Source organism: Lepisma saccharinum, chromosome 16 (genome assembly GCF_977018435.1).
Source record: "Lepisma saccharinum chromosome 16, izLepSacc3.1, whole genome shotgun sequence".
In the NCBI taxonomy this organism is placed as follows: Eukaryota; Metazoa; Arthropoda; class Insecta; order Zygentoma; family Lepismatidae; genus Lepisma; species Lepisma saccharinum.
The window spans coordinates 2,780,572-2,799,601 of record NC_139244.1 but is presented as its reverse complement, the minus strand read 5'-3'; the positions used below and the strand labels follow the sequence as shown (position 1 = coordinate 2,799,601).

Here is a 19,030-nt window from a genome sequence, read left to right as displayed (position 1 = left end):
AGTAATTTTGTTATAACATTTTGCAAGACAACAATGAAGTAAAACAACGAACATATCACACACAAGGAATAAGAAACACAAACTTCTGCTTATCATCTTATTTTAAAAATCTCATTTCTCGTGTTCGATTTTTAAATCACTTAACAAAATTCACCATTAATATTAAAGAAAAAATGAGACAACACAATATTATGAAGAAAGTCGCCATTATTTAACACTTTGTACATTTCAGAAAGTGGCGCTTTCCTTGGAGATCTATTCTGCCAGGAACGATTTAAAAATCACATATTTCACTTCCTTATGCGAACAGGTAGAAGTGTCAGCGTTTCTCTGTAAAGAGTCTCACTTTACCAGGAACATCCAAACAAATATATGTACAAACAACATTCATTTACTTCTTATAAGCACATCTGTATAAAGAAAGGACTTCACTGTTTGTCGAAATTAACCTGGAAAAAAAAGGCGCCAGTCTTTAAAACACTGTTTTGCAGGGAGATGTGCAAAATACTACAACTTAACATATATACACACTTACAGATTCACTTATTGTTTACATTACAACAAGGAAGAGTACTGTTGTCTTTTTCTATACAATAAGATCTGCTACTCTCAGTTGGGCGTCGTATTAGGATAGGGATACCTTAAGCTTGGCGGTCTGTGAGGTGTGACACTAGCGCCGCTCATCGACGCTACGGAATAAATAGACGAAAGACTCGAAGCCGAGGCAGTTGAAGTCCAATATGGCGGAGCGGTGAAAAGCGAGGTCTGTGGCGGTGCCGGAGGGGGGAGCAGTGGGGGCAACTTTCCGGAGCATTGGTGAGGATAGGAAGAAAACAGTCCCAGTTCTGGTTGATACTTGTAACTGCTGTCCGTGTTCTGGGATTGGCAGGCTTGCATCAAGCCGTGGAAATCGAATTTGTAGGCGTATCGTTTCCCATGAACCTTTGTCATGATGTTCTTGTCATAATAGTACCTGGAACACAAGAAATGAATATTAAACTAGCACTTTATTCACGCTAATTTTCATACATAGGCCTGTATCAGAACCGATGAGTATATTGCTATGTATTAGCGATATTAGGCTAATGCTGCCACTTTAAGTACAGAAAGAGAAAGGGTCCTTGCTTTCAATTAGGACCAAGAAGTGAAACCACAGGGAAAAACAATCCTTGCCCAAATTACATAATTTGCAAACTGGTGGAAAAGTGGGTGACAGGAATTTTTTAGACGAGGTGGCACTATAGATATATCTGAACAACAGCGAAAGTAAACCAGAGAAATTGAGATATGTAATTATATCAATTATCTACTTTTATACAGTGCAAAATGTTCAAGTTTCAAGTTGAAAAATTATTTTCTTGTCTCAGTGGCGCATTATGCTTAACTATGATGAGTGTGCCTATGTTGAATATTCCAAGTGATTACCTACGTCATGTGCACGTCTCATTCTGTCCACAACACAAGAAAGTGACGACATGCAAATGCATTCTGTTATAAATTACCGTAATATTTACAATCTTCTATCGTTAAAATCTAACAGTCTTCCTGTCAATTTACAAAAACGGTACGCAACCGTTTTTATTTATTTAGGTTTGAATATTTTGTTGTTACGTAGTGGGATCCATGAGTATTACCGTGCAAATTGTCCATGACTATTTTAATTAATTTTTCTCTTACATCCTGTGTGTTATTAAGCGATGAATTTTTATGTATGCTGGTGAAGAAGTTGTCAACAGCTTGTTTTGAGTTTTAATTCTTGAAGCTGTGATTGGGTCAAATAAAGTGCACGAACATGGTGATGGACAATTTGCAAGGTCATACTCATGGATCCCACTGTACCCAATAGGCCTAATATATGTAAATAGTTACGGGCGTTAAACATAGATGGCAGCACTCGGAGGAAGATATAAAATTAAAGATATTGTTTATAAAAATGAAGTTAGAAGAAACTGATAGCTAATATTGATTGTTAATATGAAAGAGAATGGAATGATAGAGATATATGTGAATATTACCATTGAAATTAAAGTTCTCTTATGTAAAAAGCTAAAAGACAGAGAAATTCGTGTCTCCTTACGGCATATACGACCCTGAGTGGAAGTTTTGATATACTGTTGGGCGCGCGTTCAGCACTTTAGGCTGAGCGTCAGAATCGCGACACCAACTCGGCTAGGACAGTTTAGCATATAATGCAGGGGCAAAAAATAGCAAAAAGCGGGGGCAACTGCAGCCCTAATCGCCGCCACTGATTAACAAAAATTACTGACTGAAATGAAATTGTATGTGTGAAATATAATAACTTTAGATTGACATTCATTTTCCAGGCAGGCTGTGTCCCCCCCTTGCCTTCCCCCTGGACTTACATGATGATATGTATTAAGTTTTATACTCCATGAAAGTGGTCGTACAGTGTAAACATTCAGATAAACGTTGCAGTCTTATTGAACTATGTAGTGAAATACAAATTAAATTATCACTGTCTTTAAAGACACAATTTTTGAACCTTTTCAGTAACCAATGGAGGTACAAAATGCATAGTACATTGTACATTTCGTCTGCCACTTCAGGACAAAACGCGAAGTGCACAGCAACTTCCTCTTCGTTAAAATCCCTTCTGCCGCACTATTCCCAACAACGAACAGTAAATTTTCTTCTGTTTTAAAGGGCACCCCCCCCCCCAAATGTCAAGATGAGGACAAATTGAAGTGGGTTATCTGACCCCTATGTCCCCCTCCGATTTCCATGAAACGTGTCAGGTGTATAGAGGGGGCCAAAGGAAGAAATACGTGTTTTTTTGTTTCGGTTAAAAAAACTGTTTAAGGAGCAAACCCCCCCCCCCTCAAATGTCAAGATGAGGACAAATTGAAATGGGAATCTGACCCCTGTGTCCCCCTGCGATTTGCATGAAACTTTGCAGGTGTATAGAGGGGCCCAAAGGAAGAAATGCGTGTTTTTATATTTCAGCTAAAAAAACGTTTTTAGGGGACAAAACCCCCCTCAAATGTCAAGATGAGGAGAAATTGAAGTGGGGATCTGACCCCGAAACCACGTAAATCTGGCATAGGAAGAACACTCTCATATAATTGGAACACACACAGCACAGAACTGTAGGACTGTCGGTACCAAACGCAGTGCAATTGTAGAGAGATGCTGAATTCATAGACGCCGTTGTTCCCGGATAGGCATGGGCATAGCAATAGACGGACCAGAGCAGGGTAACGGAGCGTGGTTAGCCGAAACAAAAAAAAAAAAAACGTATTTCTTCCTTTGGGCCACTCTATACACCTGCCACGTTTCATGGAAATCGGAGGGGGACATTTAGATAACCTCCCTTGTGAGTCCAATGCAAATTGTATGACATGGCAATTTCACTCGAAAATTGAAGGACGGCACATTTTGCTTTGTAACTCAAGAATGACCAAAATGACATTTACCATGTTTTTACACCAGAGCCCTTCAAATAATTTCACGAGCACGACTTGGTCAGTGACTTGGTGATACCTTGAAAGCAGCTGAAATTTTTGCTCCAGTGTGAGGAAGAACAAACAGGCGGAAAATAAAGCGTTTATCAACAATGCAAAAGAAAAAGAAAGGAAAACATAACCCACATTAAACTGTAGGCCATTATCGAAAACCACAAACAGACCACTTGAAGAAACAAAGGAAGAAAAAATTCATGACAACAATGCTAACGCTAATATTTATAAAGACTGCCGCCAGTACAGGACCTCTTTCAGTGCTTGCCTGATGCATACAATAATAACGGTCTTACTTCTGTACCCAACATTCGATGCTCGATATGACGGCATGGCATAAGCACTCTAAGCGTTAGTGTTTTCAGTTGAACGTAGGGGGCGCTGAAGAAAATTAAGGGGTTCGCAAGCACCCCCTTGGAGCCGCTCCTATTTACTCACAAGACCCATTAGGACTTGCGCAAGATATAGTATTAGAAAGGGTCAAGGAAAGAAGACAATATATATTGAAACCTTTGGATCTAAGTTGCGGAGAAAGAAGTAAAGAAGTATATATGTATTACAATAAGTGATACAAAGATCCTCGCGTGTGTTTCACAACTAAGCCAAAGAAGGAAGGAAGTCTGTTCCAAGCAGAGAAGAAAGGAAGTCTTTCCGAGGAAGAATTAAGGAAGTGAACTGCTTATAATAGTGGGAAAAGACTAATGCCGTAGAAGTGAATATCTAGAGAATATCAAGAATAATTAATTAGATTGAATAAGAAAGCTATAAATATTTCTGTTTCCGAAACAAAAATGATATTAACCTGTATTGTAAAGCAAGTTATCATAATATAATATGATATTTAATCTCCATTGGAAGATCTTTGCTTGTTCTAATTCACAATTATAAAAAGAACCCACTACCCTTGAGATATAGCCGTGGTAAGGATTTGCACCCAAAATGAGGTAGCAATGTTGCATAAATATAGATAATGATTATAAATTACAGTTGCGTGCATTAAATATATTTTTAAAATCGGTATCATTAAAATTATATTAATTAGGGTATATATAGATAACTATGTAATGACCGATAATACAGGGTGTCCCAGAAGTCTTTCCCTGATTACAAACTTTATTTATATCCGCTATATGCAAGGTAGAGATGTAAAAGTGGTGCCAAAATGTTGGAAAATTAACCAAGTTTATTTGTTGCAGGTTTCAGTAATGTGGCTGTGGTGTAGCAGTGTCAGTGCCAAGGAATCCGGAATTAATGCTCTTGACATCGGGTGGCATCTTTCCATACAATGTTTCTTGGACTTGACAGGATTTGGGAATGAAGATAAATTCAATTTTTTAAATACCAACTTATTGATGGCAGATAATTCTAGACGAAAGTATTCTGTACATTTGAAAGTTCCTCTGCACTGTTATTGGTGACCGGGTCTCGTGATACCAGAGGACATGCTGAGCTTTTTCCTGATTTGTGAACATTTCCGGTTTTCTGGGCGCTGACATTGATACACTCCAGCCACGTTACTCAAACCTGCAACAAAAAAAAAAAAAACTTGGTTAGTTTTCCAACATTATGGCACCACTTTCACATCTCTACCTTCCATATAGCGGATATGAATAAAGTTTGTAATCAGGGAAAGACTTTTGGGACACCCGTTACTTTAAAAACTGCCGTAGTCATCTATTTTATTGTTTTTCCTGTAGGTGTCTCTTCCTCCTATTGAATCCGTGCAGACAAGAGGAACCAGGGGGTGGGGGTCCTCTACACTGTAAAATGTTGAGTGGAGAAATTGCTACTCGAAAGATGAAATTGTACGGTTTTTTATGAATTATATATTGTTCCTTCACTAAATCGAAAACTAATGACATCCTATTTTTTTTTTAAATCGACTTATGCTCAGATAAGCTAATCGGGACTGGAGGGATGTAACAGGTTCACCATTTGTTAATACACGCAAATGTTAACCTCGCTTCCAATCAGTACACCCCTGCGCTGGCGTCTGGACCAGTGTTGCCACAATCTGATGGTACAATTTCCCTTTCCAAGGGGCAAAATTTCCCTTTTTGGACCAATTTTTCCCTTCACCTAAACAAATATAATAATAATTATTATTATTAGCAGTGGTAGTAGTAGTATTAGAAGCAGCAGTAGTAGTAATAATATTTCCGTTGGTCCATGTTCGTATGAATAAAAAATGAAATAAAATTTTCACATACATGTCAGCTTTATCGCTTTCTGGTCAGATGCCCAGGTTTGAATCCTGGTCAGGAATCCACCAAATCGTTAATTCCCAACGTTACAATTATCCGAAGGTATACAGAAAAGCGACGTGCAATAAACATAAAATAAATATAAGTTAATACAGGGTTGTATTCAAGGGAGCAGAAATAAGAGGAACAGAAAAAAAATAAAATGTGGATATGAAACGGAGAGGCAGATATCTTAAAATTTCCCTGAAATTGTGGTATTTTTCATCGAAATTACCTTTTCTCTTTTAGATAAAATTTCGGTTCAAATTTCCCTACAAAAGGGAAATTTCCCTTCATGTGGCAACACTGATCTCTACTCACGGCCAGTATAATCCTCTGTGGGGTTCGTGTTGCGTCGTCCATGTGAGTGTCCCCTTATCCATTTTATCTTATAACTAGACCTCGGATATTTAGGTTCTAAAAAGTGTGCTTTTAGATTCCTAGAATAGACTAAAAATCCTAAAATAGGTCCTAAAATCTTAAGTTAGGCTTGAAAAATCCTGAAGTAGGTTAAACATTCCTGAAAAATGCTGAATAAGTATAGTCACCGGCAATGAAAATGGGACACCTGTATCCTGAAATACACACTATCTTCCATAACATTATGTGTGTTGCCTAACCCTACGGCGATGGCAGAACTTACCATTCTTAATATGCTATTAAAATCCACTCTTTGCCGTATACTTAGGCAACAATATTTTATTCATGCTATCCACAGTCAAACTCCGCTTTTTGTCTGTGAGGATTATTTATATGATAAAAATTATATTTCAACATTAACATGGTCAGTGATGCACATTTGAATGCTGAGACATTACTTCGCAAGGCATGAATGCCACAAAGCACCGAACTGAAGCGGAAGTGAGCAAGACCGCGTGGATCAGAAGTTTGCATTTTGGACTGTGCAGGCAATGATGGTGAGATACATTTTGCTTCGTGAAGAGCCTTGATAAAACACCATGGACTTGGAGGAAGGGAAATCGACAGAGAGTAGGAAACACGTTTGTCATTGAATTTTTCGTGACCAAACGAAGAAAATGCCTCTGTGTGACATAAAAATCCAGTAAAACATTTAAAAATATATAAAAACCTTTCAAAAAGGCTTGATTTAGGCGCATAAACCTATAATAGGTTCTAACAAGCAAAATAGTTTTTTTAGGCACTATAGAACTAGTGTTGCCCACGAGACGAGACTTTGGCCTGTCTCGTCTCGTGGAGTCTCGTGGAAATGCTGTCTCGTCTCGAAAATATTCGTTTGTCTTATGACACATGATCAATCTCGTCTCGTCTCGAATTTTTAAAAGCCTGTCCCGTCTCGTCCCGTGGGCAACACGAGAACTTCATCAATTGTTGCATTTTATAATTAAACGTTGACATAACTTATTATTTCTATCATACCTGCAAAGGGAAAAATAGGTTAAAAACCTTATCACCATTTGCAATTAGCCAAAAGTGGCAGAAAAGCGAAATCGGGACTGGACCCACAGTTCAAAATGAGTTTCCATGATATGAAAAACTAAATATGCTGACCAAGGCAGTAATTTATTTTATTATAAAACATAAACTAAACGTAACGTTTCAACCTTCTAGCAAGGTCTTCTTCAGACTCTGTACATTGTACTTGGTGCAGAGTCTGAAGAAGACCTTGCCAGAAGGTTGAAACGTTGCGTTTAGTTGATGTTTTGTAATAAAATAAATTACTGCCTTGGTCAGCATATTTAGTTTCTCAAAGTGAGATGAACCACGATGCATCGAGGATATAATCCGACATACAACGGAGGAAACCAAAAGCTGGTGACGCTAACCACTATATCTATCGAAGGGTCCCATCCGTTATATATATCTGGTAATCGAACCCGGAACCCTTGGTTTACCAGCGTGTAACACTAACCAATAAGCCTCGCAGGTCGGCTGAAATAGAAATGAAAACAGACATTTATTTTCTTTACCTTAGCGCTCTGCTGAGCTTGTCGTAGTTCATATTTGGCTTGGACTTCCTCTCCCCCCAGCGGCGGGCCACCTCATCCGGGTCCGTGAGCTTAAACTCGCCATTGGTCCCCTCCCAAGTGATGCAGCTGGCGTTGGACGAATCGCTGAGCAGCTCCAATAGGAATTGCCACAGCTGGATCTGGCCCGACCCCTGCGCCACCAAGCGGCTGCTCGCTGCGTTCAGAAGCTGGTAGGGATCTGAGAAGAAAGAAGTGAACAATCGATTGGGTGCAAAAGGCTGAAAAAGTGAAGCGAATAGCTTCTTTACAATGTATCTTTCGCGTAGTTTTCTGACCGAAATTGTCACTGGCACGCAGGATGCGACCCCATAACGACAAATTTTCACACCGTGCATACAAGAAGGTCCAGGGGAGTCCCTGAGCCCCCGAAAGACTTGCGAAGCGCAAAATTATACAAGAATAATACTTTTTTTTTTTTTTACTGTTGTACAATATGAAGTCAATTTATTTCCCGCAAAACTTACATAAAGGTAGAGATTAGATGTGATTTTAAAGCTTTGCGTCGAAAATTCATGCGTTCCACTACTAAGAGGCTCTACTTTTCATCAGCTGGACGTAACAATCTTTTTGGTGTTCAATAAATAATCAATTTAAACATTTTTGACATTAACTCCTTTGATAGGACAGCTGTTTTTATATAAATTTTAGTGATTTTAACTAGACATAAACTAGATAATGGGCTGTTCTATCTCTATTCTCGTATCATCTTTTAACCTGTTCATGAAATAATAATAATTGTGAATATTATCAATCGGCCCATTTTATCAGTATTACCACTCTTAATAGGCACATAACTCTTATTAAGATATTAATCCTGGACCACTCACCGCATCCATTCACAGCGCAGAACGGCTATTTTAACAAAATCCTATTTCCGTGCTGGCCGTTTCGGTGAGGAGGGATTCTAAGGTTACCGTTTGTTGCCCAAACAGGGGACAGAGGTGGGCCTAATTGGCTAAGACCGCAAGTTTCTTTGGAGGTAAACGAGGCAACAGCGGGTCACTGCCATAAAGGCGGGTTCCGCGCCAAGCGTAAGCTTGGCTCGACTCGAATTATAAACTATATTATTATTATTACTATATTATAAGAAGTAAAACGTTTGGTTTAGATCCACCCTGTTACTTGGTGAGATTTCGTTTTGAGCCTCCGAAAGAACGGAATCATTGTCCTAGCTATATGCACGGTTTCATGGTTGTCAGTCATTGACATTTATTTTTATTGTCGGACCCCTAAAAAAAATATATAAATTGGGCTTTCATAAAAATAATGTGGAATGTTGTGAAAAATATAAGGGCCTGGTGTGATGTGTGTATAAATAACTTTCGGGGGGATAATCCTATCCAGATCATGAAAATTTGAAGTCCCTGATACTTATTTTTATGCATACATTGTTTAGTAATCATTAATTACCGTATAAGCATCATCAACACAAAACTTATTCTGATCGATTGATTGATTTTACTTCGCGTTTTGTGCCTCTTGGCTAATTTGCGAAGATGGGAATGAGTGATGAAATTGATGAATGGACATTCACAAACAACCAGCCCAAGTGGGATTCGAATCCGGGACCCTTTGTGTCGCAGCGCGATGTGCCCCTATGCGGAAGCTTCCCCCATCACACTTCATTCACTCATATCATTTCATTCATATTTCAATTTCAGGACTTTTCAGGACAGACAATCACAAACATCCATGTCCGAGCCAGGATTCGAACCCGGGACCCCCGGCGTCGTAGCGCGATGTGCTAACCACTTCGCCACGGGGGCCGACACCACTCGGCCACAGATTCCGGCACAACACAAAACTTATTCATCCCAGATGTTTGGTGGAAATAATGAAACTTGTTATTATACAAGAAAAGTGATTAATAAGAATTTTGGTTATTTTATGAACTAGCGTACTCGATAAATCTCTTGGGGGACTGGGGCTAGATGCCCTTTCTAAATACATATTTGATTTGATTATATATTTTCCCCCATTGAAATTACTGGAATCGCCACTGCCTACAGTCAAGCCTTTTATGTTATTTCCTCCTGTACGATGTTGAGTGATTTTCCAACAGGCCTTCGGGGGGTGAATTCATCCACCCTTGAATGAATTCCTAGTAAAGCCGTGCAAGTAGGCGGCCAAGTCAACAGGCAGCTGTTGTCTCCCGCTTCTAAGTCGACGAAGGAACAACAGGCGGGGAGAGCCTCTTGGGAAACGTTGTAAGAATTCTCATACCGCAGCGATGATAGAATGTAAGATTATGGTGACCAGATTTTTAAAAACAACAAAACGGGACATTTTTACAATTTTCCTGAACAAAAATCGGGACAAAACTTATGTTTGAAAACTAATACTGTGTAAATAACTTAAGTACCGAGAGCTCAAACAAAGTCAGCCAATGCGGCACCCACTCGGAGAATGTGTAGGTTATATAACGAAATTGCAAAGACGTATGATAAGATAGACATCTTCCAAAGTTTGCGAAGGTTCAAAAGGGAGACTGAAACTTACTTCCAACACTAACTTTGTTTAGTAGTTCAGTCTCTTTATGTACAGGCGAAAGAGTCCATCCTATTTTTTTTCTTTTTGTGTTATTTACTAATTACTATCATTACATCTATATATCATCGTTTATATGTAAGGTGAAGCTCATATGTTTTTCCTTTGTTATTTTCTTGGTTATCATGTGTAAGTTCTAATCTCACCTGTCATGTTACTACTTGATACTTCTTTTTCATATCTAATCTTATATTAATTTTTATATTACTGTAACACATATTATCATAGTATTGTACCTTAATTCTGCTGATTGCATATTTTGTGTATCAAACAGTGTTATAATACAAGACACTGTAAGTGGGCATTTGCATGTAGTGTCATGTCTTTAAATAAATAAATAAATAAATAATATGGTGGCGTTCTTTATAATCAGAAGAGATTCATTGTTATTTTCCCCATGATTGGCTCTTCTTCAGTACATCCTTCTTTTCAAATAACATTTGGCAAAAGTTTACACACGTGTGAATAAAGTTCACCTTATTAATCAACATAGCGTTTGTACTGATAGACAATTCTTGTCACTTGTCCACAAACTATTTTGTACGAAAACACTCGTTCAGTGGGGGCATTACCTGCAGGAAAATAGAGAAGAAACTCTAATATTTTGAGAAAATTGGAACATGGCACATTGTTGACATTGATATGTTAAATAATTTCTGCCCAACAATGACATAGTTCATAGTAAATGTACAGGGTGTACCAAATGTCCCCTTACCCCCCCCCCACCCCTTTGAATTATAGACAAACCTGCAAATGTTATTTTAACAGCATGCGTATGATGAGAGGAAGGTATACCATTAACATTAAATCAGACCAATGACCACCATTTACTTCAGAGGATCTGTGTGCACACCGCCATTTTCATGGCATATTCGCCTCCAGGTGCGATGTGAAATCCTCCGTAACATGGTGAGGGAAGCAAACGCACTGCGAACAGCTTCTTGAAGTTCCCCAGTTGTCTGTTAACGATTATGGGCGACTTTCTGTCTGATGTGTCCCCATAGCGCATTATCACAAGATGTCAGATTTGGACTTTGGGGTGGCCATTTTAGAGGTGCTGGTAAATTTGGCGATCCTCGTCCAATCCATTTGTCTCTGAACACATCATTGAGGTATTCTCTTAAAATGGCCACCTGAAATCCAGATCTGACATGTTACGGAGGATTTGATATCGCATCTGGAGGTGAATAATACTGTGCCATTAAAATGGCGGTGTGCAGACAGATCCTCTGTAGTAAATGGTGGTCATTGGTCTGATTTAATGGTATACCATCCTCTCATCATACGCATGCTGTTAAAATAACATTTTGCAGGTTTGTCTACAATTCAAAGGGGGGGGGGTTAATGGGACTTTTGGTACACCCTGTAGAGAAGGTGTATTGTTACAGTAATTCTGTGGCGATAAGTCATTGACGTCCTGTTGTACGTTCAAAATAAATCGGGGCAGAGGCTTAAAAAAGGGACTGTACTCAGGACGTCTGGTCAGCTTATAGCTAGATGGGATCTATAAGAAACCATGATGCAGTCCGATCTATTCTTCATCCATTCTAAGAACGATGTTCATGTAAGCAAATCCACGTGATTTCTTTCACGCAGAACCCCAAACTGTGTCAATTGACACAAATACGTTGGCTCCAGTAACACATTAACCTAACCTAATAATGTACTTTGGGAGTATCAAAGGGTATACTTCGATCACCTGCTGTTGCGCGTAATGCATTAAAATGCATCAAATGAGAAGATCAGATCCGATCATTTCATAGAAACCGAAATTACACGTTTAACTTTGTCAATTGAAGCAAAAGTGCACCACTTTTCTGTATTGGCTAAAAGGCCACGTCGTTAGCTCTAGCCAAATATCCATCATTTTGTGTTTCACATTTCACTCTGAGGCAGAAAAGCGACGTATGTTAACCGAAATAGAAAGAAATCAATGGCAACGCTAAAGATGGATCGCATCCCCCTCCTCAGAACTCCTCCAGTTATATTATCAATATTACGGTGATATAAGATATCATTATATATAATATTCTACGTTAAGTTTCGAAATTCTGAGAATTTTTATGTTTCTCCCCACCCCAACTGTCCATTTTTCTTTTTTCATTTTTTGGCGTTGCTGTTGAAAGTTTCCCATTCCGACTTCGCTCATTTGATTACTGTCTGTGTTTATTCTTTTCTCGGGCATTTTCTTCTTCTTGCACAAACATTAACCACATGTCTTTTGTACTTGCACCATAGGCGCCGACTACATGGGGCTTGGGGGGCTCGAGCCCACCCAATATTGACGATGTGGAGGCAGAGCCCCCCAAATAATTTTGCTTAAGAGGATCTAATGTATTATTATGCTTCTCTTGTAAAGTTTGCTCTGAATTGTGCCAGATGAACTTAACTTTAAATACACATTTAAAATTTTCTAGACCATAAATTTTGGGGGGCTGAGACCGCTAAACCATCAACGGGGGGGGGGATGGGGGCTATGACCAGAGACAGCAAAACACATGACTTATTTCTATATACTAAGTATATAATTATGAGTATTGTTAACATTTTTACTAAAAAGAGTTTCAAAAGAAGATGTGCATGAACTAGGGTAGTGGATGGGACTTTCGGGCTACCAATGGCTCTCACATGACATTCAGAACGAGATCATTGATATATTAGGGAGATCTGTTTTGCGCTCCGTGGTAGCAGATATTAAAAGTCGGGAATATTTTGCTATTATGGTTGACGAAACTTGTGACATATCCATCCGTGGACAATTATTCTGCATTCGAACTGTGAATAAAAAAATGATATTTCTGAGGAATTCATGGGCTTTTATTAGGGGTGTGCGGGACGGGATCGGGACGGGAAAAAAATTCAATTTCCGGAAAAGTACGAAATTTACCGAAGCTCTGAAAATCTCGAATTCTACACGTCATTTTCACTTTAAGTGATTTCTGGATTAAAAACTAACAATTTACGATAAGTTCCAGAAATTGACAAATGCAGAAAACGTCGGGAAATAACGACATTTTAAAATGAGCATTCGGTATTTCCCAACTGCTCGGGATCCCGAAAAGTCGGGAAATCATTTCCCGATGTCGGGATCGGGACGGATTTTTTTTCCCCCCGGTCCCGACATTTCGGGATCCCGTACACCCCTAGCTTTTATGAGATTCCGAACAATGAGGCCAAAACTTAAAAAAGGAAGAGAGTGAGTTATTCATTAACCTATTTCAGTGATCAGAGCCCCCCAATACTTTTGACATGTCGGCGCCCCTGACTTGCATCGACTTTGACATTACATCACCATTCTCATCAACGCGATTAGCCAAAAGTGTCAGGAAAGCGACGCTAAGTAACAAAAATCAAACAAAATCTTCCACTATTTTCCATCCGCCTTTATTATTGTTTCCAATTTCTCCATCCTGCAGTTTAGCAGCATTCCCTTTGCACCCTTCTGACGTACGGAGGGAGGATTTGTGGCTTCTCCCAGAGAGGGATAAGCAGCAAGGTCACAACAGGCGTGTGATTACAGAGTTAACTCGAAGGTTCGCCCAGCAACAGCCCACGACTGCCCCCGAAAGCGACCAGCTGCGGGTCACGTGCCATCGCCATTATCTCAGACTTTCAACGGCTTCATCGTCAGAAATGAAGAGGGTTGTTTCGCTCTGCCCTCCTCCCTCTTCAGTCAGCAATCACCGAGTTCGGAACGATCGGGTATTGAGTGTGAGACGAATTACAAAAAACTCAATGATATCGTTCCAAACATCTGACAAGCGACAGCACCATTTTTCCGCATTAGACGAAACCATTTTCCTTAGCACTTTCTTAACATTTTATGCCATGACCAAAATGCTACCGTGTACAGTAAAAAATATTATGGCAATTCAAAGTTCATGGCATAGAATTGATCCTATTACCTTAGCATAACCAGTCAGAAGCTACCTTTAGGTCACGAGTGCAGATGTATAGAGCGTCTCAACCTTAAAAGTCAGTATGGAAGTAAATGGAGTACTTCCCTCTCTCTCCAATACATGAGTTTTCCCAATAGCTCTGTCCTTCTCTACCACCGCTGCGTTGCCAGATGTTACAAAATTTACAAAATGTAAAAGTCATAAATTTCAAAAAGTGAAATCATTATCCTGTAGAGTTTCTTATGCTCTATTTACTGATGGCATTATATAACCTGTCATAAATTAATGTGATCTGAAATTTCCATAATTATGCAATTTTGCAAAACGCTTAATTATTTTGTAGTAAATACTTCGAAAGCCATAAATATCAAACCGCTTGAACAACTTCGCCAGTATTTTTTCTATGGGATCTATGGTGTTTGTAGATATGCTATTCTTCGCCTGAGTGAAACAATTTGCTTACGAGGAGAGTTATACACTATGTGGAAGAAAGTCATTGGACACCCGGTTTCAACTCTGAAACGAACTCCTCATGGAAAAGAGACTACAGACTAGGCGCGGCTCGTGCATTATTTACCCGGGGGTTCACTGAAGTGGTGTGACATATATTCACTTTCCGCAAAATATACTTCCTTCGCCTAACAAAAGGATGGGGGAGGGTTTAAAAGCTTTGTCAAGAATTATTTTTATCTGGGAGTATAAGGTTTTGTATTAGGGGTGTGCGAATAAATTTAGGGCTGAAACTACAATAAAGTGTGCCTTTATGAAAAAAGTTGAGTTTTGTTGGAATATCATGGACGTCCTCAAGTAGGGGCAAGTAATATAATTACTGTGACTGAAATTAAATTATATGCGTGTAATATATAATTTTTGGTTTACATTCAATTTCCATGGGGGGGGGGGGCGGGGCGGCCCCATTTCCCCTTCCGGACGTCCATGCTCACTAATCAGAACTGGGAACTGATGGCATGTGGTGCATACTAGAAATCGAACCTGAGACCCTTTCATTTATACGCGACAGGTTTGTTCAAATTTGGGGCTGGTCGACCAGCACACGCTTTTTTTCAGTGGACAAGGAAGTTTGTTTACGTTAATTATGTGCATTTCTATCGGTCATTTCTTACCTGCGCGGACAGCAACGCCTACACTGCATCAAATGACGTAACCTAGGTAAAGTCCATCCCTCGTTTCACTCGCAGCATCATTTAATACTTTCCAACAAGTATCCAAGCACTTCAAAAACTAAAAAACTTGAGACTTTGACACCGAGCGACAGCGAGTCACGTCTTCGCGCCATTCTTTCTATTTCGCGAACCCGAAGTGTTTCCACCTTTAAGGAAAAACCTCTGAATGCATGCACAAGGTATTTTGGTAATGTATCTCCTTTATTTTAATTCATCGCATCTAATTCCAGCTTCTATTTGTTTCCACTCATCCATCTCTGACACAATCTTGCATTTATTCCAAGAAGTTCGGTGCAAAAATGATACAAGAGAAGATTGAATATGTAATGTGTGCGCTTCAAACTTGAACCGCACACAGCAACACTGGAAGGGAGGAAGCAGCGAGAACGGAGCCTTGTCCCGCGGCTTCTGCGAGAGAACGAACTGCGCATGACCGTTGAGTGGAGACATAGGTTCTGCAATCTCATCTTCCATGTATTTTGTCCTATACCCTCCTCGCGCTTCTGCTCCCGCACGAAGCTTTCACAATGGCACGAGCTGTCCTGTGGGGGTTCAACTGAGGGTCTGTATCAGGGCGGCCGATTCGCGGTTTCTTCTTCTCAGCAAGAGAGTTCGGCGTGTTACGGGCACAAATACATGACTTATTGTGTAGAATTTTTAGCGAAATAATGTGAAAATGTAAAGACATTGTTTATTGTTCATTCTCGAGGTGATTATCGTATATTACTAGGGGTTCACTGATCCTGTGCGCTATAGGGCCAACCGCGCCTGCTACAGACGGTTATATATACGGCAGTAGGAGGCTTCTCAGATTATTCGCTGATAAAATGACGGACAGGAAAGAGCTCAGCATGTTTGAAAGAGGGATCATAGTAGGCTGCTGCATAGGAGGCATGAGTATACGTGGCATAGCTGATGCCCGACAGGGCCCTAAATCAACTGTAGCCTTTGTCATCAAGAAGTGGAAGGAAAAGGGACACTGCAGCAATGCACCACGAAGTGGAAGACCCACGAAATTGGACGACCGGGACAGGAGAGTGCTGAGGAGGGAGATTTGGAAAAACAGGACCCGTCCGATGCATTCGATTGCAGAAGAGTTTCAAAGTGCGACCAATTTGACTGTTTCGACCAAGACACTTCGCAAGGAGGCCCATGCGCTCGGTTATCATAGTCGAGCCGCTGCCCACAAACCCCTGATAACAAAAAACAATAAACGGCAGAGACTACGCTGGTGTAAAGAGCGGAGAAATTGGAAGGTGGAGCAATGGCGGAAGGACCTATGGAGCGATGAATCAAGCTTCACACTGCTTCGATTAGATGGGAGAGTGTGGGCAAGGCAATTACCCAGAGAACGTTTGTTACCCGAGTGTGTAATGTCCATAGTGAAATATGGTGGTGGTGGCATCATGTTCTGGGGTTGTTTCAACAAGCATGGCATGGGTCCACTGGTACCGGCCACATGACTTCTGCGTCCTACCGAGATATTCTCGACAACTCCACGCTCCCCACGTTGTGGCGTTTCTATGGAAACGAAGAATGTGTGTTCCAGGATGATAATGTGACTTGTCATGTTTCCAGGGCTACCATGGAGTGGTATGCAGAAAATAATGTCACCCGACTGGATTGGCCTGCTCAGAGCCCTGACCTCAACCCTATCAAACATGTATGGGATGAACTGGAGTGCCGATTGGGGTCGCGATCGCCTCGCCCTTCTACACTTCCAGGGTTGGTGACTGTACTGCAGGAGGAATGGCGGAAGATCCCACTCGGTGTACTACATGAACTTGCGGCCAGTTTACCACGACGAGTGGCTGCTGTTATCGCTGCCAAAGGCGGACCGACCTCCTATTGATTGCAAAAAAAGCTGATGGTATCCGCTGACATGTGGTGTCCAATGACTTTCTTCCACATAGTGTATATATATATACATACATTGGATATTTTGTATAAATCATCAGACCGTAACACGAAAATGTTGGTTAGCGAGAAACTTTTCGGTTTGTCGCGATACACATGCTGACCAAGCGAGAAAAGTGTTGACCATTGTTTGAAGTTATTTTTAGAATGCATTGTCACCCCACAGCACCATTATTTATTGCGCAATCGTAGTTTGTTTGCTCGGGGTGTCTCGCGTATCAAATTCATCGCGCGCCACCGAGGGTGTCCCGGTTCGTAGGAAGTGCAGTGTGCTGTGTGATAATTGTGGATTGCATGTAAGTTACATATTTCGTTTAATAATGGGTAGAGAAGCTGAAAAAAAGACGCAGTATTGGTAAACTTCGAGGTATAGAACGCATAATAGTTATGCGCGTGTTAAATCACTTTCTAAAGTCAATGAATATCAGCAAGGCGGCTAAGACAACGGCTGATGTTACGGAGTGTTCTGAACGTCTTATATACAGAATACGAAAGGAAGAAACCGAAGGTCCTCTCAGAACACCGGCAAAAGAGAAGTCGTCGAAAAGAATGGGGAAACAGAATAATGCCAGAACGAGAAAATACGATGGAACCGGGTACATCAAGAGAAACAGAAGATATTTTGGAGGATGTAAAGTCATTACCAGACGAGAACAGTAGTTACGCTTAAAGGTACGTGAACACACTTTGTTATTACTTTGTTTTCCGTAAATGACGGCCGAGTGAGATGAAAAACAACGTATCAATTCACTTTTTTAATAGCCGATAACTATTTGATCGAGAGGAATAGTGTTTTCAATAAAAAGGTATTAGGTACAAATCAATGGCGCTGCTTAAATACACACTTTATAGTGTATACAGTACACGTATGGACGAAGAAATTAATTGTTTGTAAACAACGGGCAATGGTTCATCTCTTATAGCCCTACCTTTCTTGCTGTATATATTATCTACGTTCTCTGCACGCTTCGCATCACAATCGCAAATGCTAATCGGAATGCTACAGGAAATGCTTCCGTGTATTGTCCGCTGTTAAAAAATGGTAAAAGGTTTTTGGAAACATTTATGCTAGCAAATATGCTAAGTAATATGCTTTCGTCTAAAGTAGGCCTTACTTAAAATCTTACCAAAATATTTGACTTTAATAAGCGTGGAACACTATCGTAAATGTTATGATCGACGAGACTATTTTTATCTTCTAAGAATTATTTCAAACAAACTAATAAGGAAAATTAAAACTGATTGTGATTTCAATGAAAATACAGGTAATTTGAATTATTTTGTTTTATCTTTTATCTTCACAGTATTGAATAAAATCAGAGTTTTTAATTTTTTCGGATGGTTAGACTTCACTTTAGTCTAGGCTCTGGGTACGTTAGCCATCCAGGGTTAAAATTACGAAGTCCAACGTCCGGATGGAAGTTATTACTATATTGCAGCAAAGAATGTCACAAACAATTTGAATGCACAGGCCATGAAATCCACCTCTGAATAATGTTCGATAAAAATTCGAAGGTTGTAAGTTCAATAGTTATGGAGAAAAGATGGGATTGTTTTTACATTACAAGCAAACAGGAAAGACTCGTAAGCAAAAGGCTTACCCCTGCCGTACGAGTAACTTTCTTACCCAAGGGGGGGGCTCACAGGCCTACACTTTTATATCACTAAAATTCAAGAAACCATTTTATTATTGAATCACTGCTTGCTTTGTTGATTATACAAGTGCAGTTATTTCTTAATCATACCTAATTACAA

General features: G+C 39.9%; 1 protein-coding gene across 1 annotated transcript in view; it reads right to left on the bottom strand.

The window, feature by feature from the left end:
• Positions 1-96: 96 nt before the first annotated feature.
• LOC145999852 (DNA-binding protein D-ETS-6-like) overlaps positions 97-19,030 on the bottom strand; it is a 62,878-nt gene continuing 43,944 nt past the window's right edge. The window contains exons 3-4 of the mRNA XM_083137121.1: positions 7,669-7,906; positions 97-973 (exon numbers count right to left, since the gene is read on the bottom strand). Coding sequence (XP_082993247.1) covers positions 610-973; positions 7,669-7,906 — 602 coding nt within the window. The 3' untranslated portion in view covers positions 97-609. The remainder of the gene's footprint in view (positions 974-7,668; positions 7,907-19,030) is intronic.